Genomic DNA, 10876 nt, shown 5'->3' with positions numbered 1-10876 from the left:
TATATATATATATATATATATATATATATATATATACATACATACATATACGCACGTGTGTGTATGTGTGTCCGTATTCCATCGAGGTGCAAGGGCACAGATGAAGCCATACCACCTAGATCCCATTTGACACTTATTTTTAAAGAATTTGTTACGATAAAGAAAGTGTGAAATGTTGCATTGCACTGTTTTCCATCTTGATCGATATGTTGTGCATTAAAATGCCATCTCCTGTGTCTTTCCGTCCGTGCAGGCGGAGGTGCCCCCTGAGCAGGTAGAACCAGTCGATCTGAGTGTGAGGACGACGAAGATGTCGGTGAAGAGTCACGACGGGCACACGCCTCTCAAAGGCCTTAAGGAACACAATACTGGAGTCGTCCTCAAAGTGCCAACCTTCCCCTCCTTCGCTCTACATTCCCTCGGCGTCGACCTCTCCCTTAAAGCAGGTATGTACGAAATGTTCAATTCACTCACCTATGACTTCCAACTCATCTTCTAGATAATCATTATTATTGTTTTCATGGGGACGCGTTAGGACCATAAGTGTTAGTGAGCACATGGGAAATGGAAGGTAAACAAGGGAATGTTTTGCTTCAGAACTTCGAAAAGAGTCATTCACTTGCATCAAGTGAATGACTCTTCTATGAAGAACGTTCCTTTATTTTATTTAAGACAGGCTCATTTATTAGACCACAATTTTAAGAAGCCTGTTTTAAGACCGGCTCGAGAAGCGGTGACTCCTGGAATCTATTACAGGTATTGTAAATAAAAGGCAACACAGAGACCTAGCACGTCGGTGTTATGGTGTATGATCTACTTGTGCTCGTGTGTATCCGCTTATGTTCTATTTTTGTAGCAGCAGAGACAGAGTTGCAACATTCACATTTTCGTCTTGACGGTAAAAAAAAAAAGAAAGAAAAAATTGCTGCATCAATTTCATCCAAATTCCAGTCCCAAACGATCTTCTATCCTGTGGCAAAACCTTCAACCCCTGCTCAAAGCCTCTATCTCCTCCTACCCCCTCTCCCTTTCAACAGCCGCTTTCCCTCTCCTACCCCTTCCTATACCCCCCTTTCTGCTCTTAACCGCAGCCTTCCCCTTTTACCCCTGCCGCAATACACGCTGGACTCCCCACCATTCTCACCAGGTCGAGAGAAAAGCTTTCGTAATTGTGATGTTGAAATCGGCTGCGTCTTCTCTTTCAGTAGTTGACCCTTGACCTGGCGCCTAATGCTCCAGGGGGGCAAAGTTCGAGACACAAGTTGTTTTTCGTGTTGAGTTCGAGCCTCACTTTGCTGTCTTGACACTTGTTGGGTTTTCTTTTGCCCTGTTAATCAGCGATGTTTTGTGTGACTAAATAAAAACATACTAGATAGGGATGATAAAATACTAATAGAAATACTAGATAAAAACAAAGTAGATAAAGATATTAATAATAGTATCTAAAGGCATCTTCGATCAAAATATTATTGACAATATTAAATCAAGCTAGCTGACCAAATAGCAGCTGGAACGGTTTACAAATGCCAATTAGAACAAGTTGCACACACACACACACACACACGATATATTTGTGAAAATATCTGTTCACCAAAATACTAACGAGAACTAGCAACCAACAATCAAAAAATCAGCTAGTATTATCATATATATAAAACCATGAAAATCCAAGAAACATCAGTTAAAGCCCTCCATTAAAACAGTATACAAGAAGCATCCACAAACCATCCTTGATTATTAATATATGCGTTAAACCCATCAGACATCCTTGAAAAAAGTTTCAAATTGTTCTGAATTAATATTTTATACAACACTTTCATAAATATTACAGATTTTGTAAGAGGGTTATCGTTCATGCTTGCCAACACTGGAGACTCCAGTACGTAATGTTTCCAGGGGACGCTCAAGGCTCCTTCATCTGAAAGTTATCTTGCTCTAAGGGCCACGGTGAATCTGCTTTATTTAAAATTTCCCAGCATCTATTTGAATTATTTCCACCCCTGTGGCTTGTCTTGCATATAGGTTATTTATTACTATTTATTATTTATCCGGACGTGCTAAACCTGTTGGGATGGAAGGCAATCTTGTTTGATCCAATAAAGGGAATCTTCAAGAGCCCTTGACTGGCGTGCAGGCACCCCCCGTGAAAGCGATATTTAGGTAAACACTTAATCTGCGTCGGATCTTACACAAGGTGGGCGGTGAGGCATGAGGCCATGTATAACATGGATTAGTCACTCGTTATCTCCAGTGTTTTGAAACTCAACCAGAACCTCCACAGGTAATGAACTTCTGCTATCTATGCGTACACACAAGGAGAGAGTAATCCTGGTTAAAGGCAAGTTGAGAAGCAGGGCCAGGAGCTAAGACTCAACCTCTGTATCTACATATAGATAAGTACCCACACACACACACACACACACACACACACACAAGATAATTATTATTTTTATAGGGATGCGCTGAACACACAGGAGCCATACAGCGCCTGGAGAATGAAAACCAATTAAATTTTAAGGAAAAACAAATGGGCAGCTCCCTGTTCCTTGAATCAAGAGCCCCTCACATGCATGAAGGGACTCTCCTTGAAGGGTCCTTATGAATGTTATTCATTTTTACTCATACAAGCGATTATATATATGTAACTACTCCTGAACTAATTTGCTTGGACTTTTTTTCTGCAACATTGCAAGCTCTTGATATGTTGATTACAACACGAAACGCCTAGAGCTATCATTCAACTCCCCCCGTGGTAGTTTTCCATGTATATATATATATATATATATATATATATATATATATATATATATATATATATATATATATATATAATATCATCATTGAGTATTCTTATATCCATGAAACTAGACGTCCGTGGGGTTATTGTTATTATGTGTATAAAAGCCTTAATGATCGTCGCCTTACGCCTTGCCCACAAGCATGTCGCGGCATCTTAAGAGAAATTAGGCGAGTTGCATTTGCTGGCCTCGCCCGGTAGCTGGCGGGGTTTGGGGGCACCCCATCAATTGTTAAATTATGCCTCGTAATGGGAGATAATTAACAACGATCTGGCAGTTACGACACGGCGGTAGAGTCGTCAAGAAGATGTGGAAAAGGGGATAATGAGATGATAATCAGCGCTCCGGGGCCAAGAACTGGGGCCCGTCTTTGTAAATTGGATCTGAAGTGGTTGTAAGTTTGGCTGATGGTCATGGGGAGCCTGATAGGCTATTAGCCCGTCCTGTACATCAGTGGCGACGTCTGCAACAAAACTGCGCCCGAGTCTGAGGTATTACAGCTGCCATCCCTTTTCTCAGGTCAAACGTAATTGTCTTTATTCCCCCAGGCGCTGTGTAACAATTACGAGCTTAGCGCGTCCCCAGAAATATGATAATCACCGGAGTGGTCAAGGGTGTATAGCTGTGATAGAGGAAGTCTAGTGTGAACGTCCTGTGTTGACCTCGACTGATGACAGGCAGACAGACAGACACACACACAGACACACACACATACACACACATACGAAGTGCAACGACCTAGAAAGCGACGTGGTATAGACAGAAACCATACATAATGTTAGGAATGATTGGGCTCTCACAGCCAGGAGAGTGAACTAAGTAGTAAGCAGGGGAGAGGTGGGGCCAGGAGCCGGGACTCGACCCCCCTGCATAAAGCAATGAGTACAATTAGGAGACTTCCCCCGCTCTCCAACACACTGACAAACACACCTATTCCATCTTCATTTCCTCCTGCTACCTTCTCCATTTTTTTTTTCTTTAGATTTCTCTTCTAGTATAACTGTTCATTCAGCTCCCTCTTCTTCGACTTATCCCCATATCTTCCTTCTTTTATCTACTTATTCTCCAGCCTCCCACTTCCTATTCCCTGTTTTTTCTCTTTATACCTCGTCTACTCTTTTTTTTTATTCCTTTTAAACCTCTCTTTTCCTCCCTTTTTCTACTCCCCCCCCTTTTTCTCTTTCTAATACTCTCTACTCCGATCTTCTCTTCATTCTTCCCCCTCCCTCGCCCCTCGTTTTCCTTGCTGAGTGTCTAATTATTGTTGGATAAATTGTAGGCATTTTATTAATACTGTAAATATTACCATTGTGGGGAGGCGATAAACCCCTAATGGATTCTTAAAAAGCCAGAGGAAAATGGGAGGTAAACAGATTTGATCAAAGGCTGGGAAGGGCAGTGCACCAGTTACTCGAATAAAGAGCCTTCAACGGAGGGTTGTTCATGAAGCTATTATCACAAACAGAACACACTGACAACTTTACTGTTTTCATGGGTATGTTGAAGCTCCTCTGGAGTGACGCTCCTGAAATTGCGGCTATTAAGGAAATATTCGCCATCATTTAAACCAAAGAAAATGCTAGGTACTTCGTTCATGGATTATTTTAATCAATACGAGACAGTAATTGCCGAAGTACAATCCGCCTTGAGAGGGGTGCCTTGATTCTGGTGAAGGGCTGTCGATGCTAGGAATTCGACCTATTTAAGATATTTGCTCATTTTAAGCAATTATTCGAAATTTGGTTTCAACAGATTATTATAATCATAACTAAGCGCTAAACCCACAAGAGGCATACAGTGCTGACTTTCGATGAAACATTCTTGATAACCGATGATGCATTCTTGGTAACCCCTTTTTGGGCCTAGTTTCTAGGTCTTTTCTGAATCCATTTGTTCTGACCTACCGTACACAAGATAGATATAGGGGGCACAATAACCACTTAGGCGACAAAAATAAACATCTAATGACTATGAATTTCATGATTTCCACGAGTTAGAAAAGGTGGGAGCTGATGGCTGTGGTGATGGGAGAATATTAGTCGTAGTAGCGACGTCGGTAGCTATGTTGATGCTGGTTTGGTAACCGGGTAGAATGTATTCGGCAGTTCACCCGTCTACACATAAATGTCAGTGGAGGTTGATGAGAGTTGGCTCATCCAAGGGACATTAATATGCAGTGTGGGTGTGCTGACGGCTGCAGAAGGCCTGCCACCTTAACTACACCCTCCTCACATTTAACACACATTTAAAACACACAATAGATTACCAATGGATTCACAATGGAGACCGCTGTAAAATGAGCCTGTTCATCGTATCTGCGAGGAATTTAGAAAATAAGGCAAAGAGGGTGATAGAAAAGTTACGGAGGGGAGTTTCATAGCAGGTGCTCATTCAACTGGTCTGGGGGCTACCTGATGCCCCAGCGTGTTTAACGAGGTCATTAAGGCCACATTTCCCGTGGATACTAAGCGCAAGGATGCTTCTAAGTCGAATATAATTAAAACATTGTATACATGCGAAAATTTCTGTTTTTGTTATAAAAAGGGGAGCGCTAAATACATCCAAATATTGTGAGTGTTCATAAAAACATCTTGCATGTGTATATTTGTTGCAACACGCGTGTGTGTATACAATAACAGTAAACACTGAGAAACATATCTGCCAGTACATACACAAAAATAACACTTCTCGGTGTATATACGCTATGAAAAACGCTCATCGGTACATATGCACTTATAAAAACACCTATTAGTATGTATATACAGAGAAACGCATCTCTCATCATATATACACAAACACACGTCTCTTCATGTGCACAAGGAAGCACATCTCTGTATATATGCCCTTGACCCGTCTCATTGTAAATGCTCTAGAGGCCACTTTAGGAGTCTGTTGAAGAGGTGCGCCCGCTATGAGACTGAATGTGCAAGGTAATATGATAAGTGTGAAGGTATACCATCTACAGTGCTGTGCTTGGCTGATAAGACTTTTAACTATGAAAAAGCTACTAGTGCGCTGAGGGGGTTAACATCATTAGCATGCTCTCCATGTTACGCGTTTCTTGTTTATTAAATTTACCAAGCACTTGAACCATTTGCTTATTCAACACTCTAAACTTATTCCGCTGGCACCCTTCATGGAGGTATTCTTTGATGCTGGTGATAGGGGTCTTAGTTCAAGAGCTTCGATCTGTCCTATTCTTGTGCTCTGATCTGATTGCCTCTCATTTCTCCAGGGGCTGGATGTCCCGTACAGGTCTAGCGCCCCATGGAAATAATAATGCAGTAGGTGACTATAAGCTGTAAAATATTTTCATACCGATAGTGAGGCTCATATTAGGGTATGTAGAAGACGAAATATTTTCCAGCAAATGGTAAGGCAAAGAAGTGAACACTAGGGTGTTGGGAGCGGTGTAAGTTTAAAGGATAATGAATCGATACGCATTAGTAGTCACAGTTGTGCTCTGCTGATGATTCAGTTCTTTTGGGAGATTTTGGGTATGTAAAAGAAGAAAATCTAAATTGAACATATGAGAGAGCAGCAAAAAAAAACAAGTTTAGGCAATGAAATATTGGAGATCAGAATGGAGAGAGTATGGAGAAAGTGAACGTATTCACATATTTGGGAGTAGACATGATGGCAGATGAGTTTTTGAAATACGAGGTGAACCATAAAATATGGGGAAAAGGTAAGTGGCGTGTTGAGGCATCTCTGCAATGAAAAAACTTTATGGAAGCAAAAAGGGGAATCTACCAGTATCTAGTGGTAGCACTTTCACATGGGTGTGAGGTATGGGAATTTAACGTTGCAGCGAGGGGGGAGGCATTGGAGTTGTCACGTATGAGGGCAATGTGTGGTGTGAATATTATGCAGAGACTTAGTCTACAAATTTAGATGTTGTTGTAAGGTTAAAAGGTATATAGGACCAGGGAGGAATTATGGAGGTGATCTGGGAATTTAGAGATGGAGGGTATATATATCAGGGGTGGAAGGAAGATGGTGTAGAGGACGTCTAAGAAAAAGTTGGAAGGAGACAGTAAAGGTGGTTTCGAGTTCTAGAAGCTTGAGCATACAACAGGCATATGTGAGCGTGTTAGATGGAATTGGCGACAAGTGGTTTGCATGGCTTGTGTTGGAGCGTGAGCAAAGTAACGATGTTGAAACTAGTTAGTCGGACTTGAGTCCTGGAGGCTCGAAATACAGTACTTGTACTCTATACGAGGGGCGAAAATGTAACAGTTCTGAATTATTGATGGTGAATAAAGCTCCTTTTCGAGTCTCTCTACCTGGTGGGAGACGGCCCCTGGGTTAAAATAGAAGAACTATTCCTGAAATATCGTTCGGTAAATTAACAGTAGACGACACTTAAAATAATGAGCGAAAATAATAACCAGCGTAAGACTTTTCCTTACGGGAAATGTTAAGTTATAAACGTTACCAGGTTGTAAATATTGTAACTTGATATAGCTCCGCTTTGGTTAAACTTGGCTCTAATAATGTTTTACGCTATTTTATGTACGACTTTATCCATTTAGTGGTTCGCTGTCTCTTCTGACAATCCACCTTGTGGATTGTTCCATGTTGGAACAATCCACAAGGTGGAAGGAAATGTACGCCACGTTTCTGTCCCTCCTGGACGGACTGAAACGTCTTAGTTTTCTTTTCCAATTTGTGAGTTGCGTGAATAATGTGATTATTATTAGTAGTAAGAATCTCAAAACTTTACATAATCCAGTTAGCCCCAACCCGAAATTAAAGTCGAGTCATCACTCGACCGAGTAGTCAGCCTTCAGCGGCACTCAAAGGAACTCACTCCTGGCTGATGGATGACGTAATGAACGAAGTCATCCACACGACAACCAGTGATGGACTACCGCAATACCAGTGACCGTGATGGTGTTGGTGAGAGTAAGTGGTAGCAGGAGAGTTTTCAAGTGGTGGTGATGCTTAGCTTTGATGATGATTGTGGTTTTCCTAGTTGGAAGTTGAAGCTTTTGTTAATTATTGTGAGACTTATGGTATATTTGCGAGACTTCATATGGAATGGAAGCAACGGAAGGTAAAAGTGAGGGAAGATAGAGGTAGAGGGAGGGAAGTTCGGTTGAAAGGGGGGAGGAAGAGTAGTTAGTGTAAAAAAAAAAAAAAGGTTAATCCGAACTTGTCATATGGCGTAACTATTTTAAGTTGGTTATTGACACTATGCAAACCAGTCATTAGTCATACATCAAAGGAAATTTAGACGAATGGGGAACTGCCTAACATTTACGCCTAGAGATACTTGGATGGTAGAGTACCCTGTGGAACCTCACCTGCAGGGAAACACACTCCTAACCACACTGGCTGCGAATCGGTAATCCAATCACTGTTAAAGTGATCCAGCCTGGGGGGGGGTTGAAGGAAGAATGTGTTGATTATACATCCTTCAGGGATGGAAGGAAATTAGGATTGATAGACTTGATGGGCAGTTCAACTTCTTGCATTAAGAGTCCTTAGCATCAACTCATCGCCCACCCTTGATTAGCATTGGCAAGTTAGCGCTTACACGAAAACTCGTTACAAAATTAACTATGATATTATCTGTATTGCAGAATTATGCGTATCAATATTTCAGACTTGAAAACGGGTAGCAATGGTTGGGGGAAGTAAATATGCAGCTAATTATGTTTGTTGTAGCTAATGGCTTGTGTGGGATAATAGGTGGAAGGTAACAATGGATTAGCATAGTAAGAGAGAATCTGCTGGTAGCACTAAAACGTGTTAGTAGGAAATGCTTTAGAAGGCAGGAAGAACGGGTGCCACTGACCCATGAGATGAGCGTTGGCACTGACCCAGGAGAGTGCTATTGGCACTGGTCCATACTACTAGCCCAGGTGGTGAGGGAAGGGAGTGATGGAGGAATCAGTAACAAGAGAGGGTCTGGGGTGGGAAGATGCTGCTGAGGCAGGTACTGACGTTCATTCATGTGGTTACTTTAATTTGTGTTTGGGAACCTGTGATGTGCTTGGGTTTGAGGGCTTTTCTACCCTACCAACGAGGCCTTTGACCAAGGTTCTTTAAGTGCCTGTTCACCCAGGCTGTTGCATTTAGCCGCTCGCTATCCAACAACTATCACAGGTTAATCTGTCACTTGGCGGTAGTGATTCGGTGTTCTCATGAAGACTTCATTTATGACGAGTACCGCTAGCAACAGGTGGGTGAGGGAATAATGACAAAACTGGATAATAGGGACACAGAGAGAGGAGAATTAGACCTGAAACGAAATGAAAAAGTGTGAATATTATTATACTCGAAAAGAAGCGCTAAACAGCGCTAGAAATGTGAATATCAAAAGTAAATTTGAACATTTAACTCATGTTGTCGTTGTCTTCCTCAGAGAGTGACTCTCCGCCCAGTCCAGATGCCTACGGTGTGAGTCTAGACGCCCTCAGGACCGGCTCCACCACCCTCCTCTCAATCCGTAAAATCAGAGAGGCGTCACTGTGAGTAATACTCGGGTTTCATCTGTAATACTTAGAGTAATTGGTGTTCTTTATAAGAAAAAGAATTCGTTATCTGTGCAATGCTTTACTTTTCTCTAATGTTTCTTATTTCCTCTAATATTTTGCTTTACTCTGAACGCTTTTAAACCACGGAACGGGTGGGATTTGAACCTTTGGCTGGCAAGTCGTGAAACTCCAGGCCAGTGAGTAAGCCGCTGGCCTGGAGTTTTACGACTCACTCGCCATGAGTTCAAATCCCACCCGTACCCTGGCTTGTTTCCAATCGTGTTATTATGATTTCGTGAGTCTGGCAACTATAAGTCATAAATTTGGTGGAAAGTAACTGTGTAGGGGAAGGTTAGGTTAGGTAAGGTTCGTCGGGAAACAGGACAAATGCTTCCTGACGCGGGTCCTAGTCATATGATGACACGCCGTTGGAGCTTTTGGTCGTCTGACCGAGGCCTTCCGCTGGCTTACGGTTCCACCCCTTTAAAAATTATCATTCATAACCATTTAGTTCATGTGTAGGGTAACGCTTTAAGACAGTTTCATTCACGCGACGGGCTCCATCGCTGTGTGGGCGATATTTTGTAATAATTAATTTGCAAAAGTGTCCACCATTTCTGGTGGGTCAACCAGCCTCATTGATAAGAGACAAAAACAACAAATATAATCAACAGCTCTCGGCTAATTTTCACAACTATTCATATACAGTCCCTCAAAATACTAGGGAACCAGTATATATAGTGGCTCCCTCACCTTCGTGTGTTAGTGTGACTGGTTTAAGAGAAGGGGGTCTTAGCCCCCTGTTGGAGATACTTTATCCACAGTCCAAGTCACGCCGAAACGTTGTCATAAGTTTATTTTTTCCATGTGCTCGGCATTTGTCTGTTGTTCTAGTCACGGTATTGTGTTTTCTTGTCCCTTAGGAGGAACTCTGGTTTACTTGTGAATATTCCATCAGTGTTATTGTAACTTTCATTCTTTATGTTGTTATTGCAGAGCGTTGTGTGGGAAGCGGTCACTGAGCGAGTCTCCGTCACCGCCTCCAGTCTCCTCCCCGCCCGCCGCCCATCTCTCATCAGGGGTATCAGTCTCCATCTCCTCCTCCGCTGCCGTCGCTGCAGCCGCCTCTCTACTCTCACCATCTTCACACTCGCTCATCTCTTCCTCCTCGTCATCCTCTTCGTCTCCTCCCTCGCCTCCGGCGGGGGCGCGGCCCCCTGGGCGGCCACCACCTCCACCTGCTGACTACACTGACGCCCTCAGACGGCGCAAGGTGCACAAATGCGATTTTGAGGGTTGTGAGAAAGTGTATACCAAGAGTTCACACCTCAAGGCACACAAACGCACACACACAGGTAATTCACTCTGTGGATCTGTTGAAAAATTGGAAACAAAATCATTAATATAATTTCCATTTTGTTTAAGTATTAAGGAAATAGGACAAAAGTGATATACCCTATTTTCCGGCATATAAGGCGCACGAGTATGTATAAGACGATGTTTGCAAGATGTAAGATTAGTAAACAACTGCTAAAACGTGACTACCTTGACTCTGTCGTTGAGGATACAAGGCGCAGGATAATTTCTCAAGAC

General features: G+C 42.4%; 1 protein-coding gene across 1 annotated transcript; it reads left to right on the top strand.

The window, feature by feature from the left end:
• Window positions 1-233: 233 nt before the first annotated feature.
• LOC138851676 (Krueppel-like factor 6) lies at window positions 234-10638 on the top strand (the record flags this gene model as incomplete). Its single annotated transcript, XM_070081039.1, is given in 3 exon segments — window positions 234-446; window positions 9172-9277; window positions 10280-10638. Coding segments are annotated over 3 exon segments (601 nt in total), but the record flags the coding sequence as incomplete, so codon positions are not given.
• Window positions 10639-10876: the final 238 nt, after the last annotated feature.

Source organism: Cherax quadricarinatus, unplaced genomic scaffold, assembly GCF_038502225.1.
Source record: "Cherax quadricarinatus isolate ZL_2023a unplaced genomic scaffold, ASM3850222v1 Contig1547, whole genome shotgun sequence".
NCBI lineage: Eukaryota > Metazoa > Arthropoda > Malacostraca > Decapoda > Parastacidae > Cherax > Cherax quadricarinatus.
This window is presented reverse-complemented; position numbering and strand designations above follow the sequence as displayed.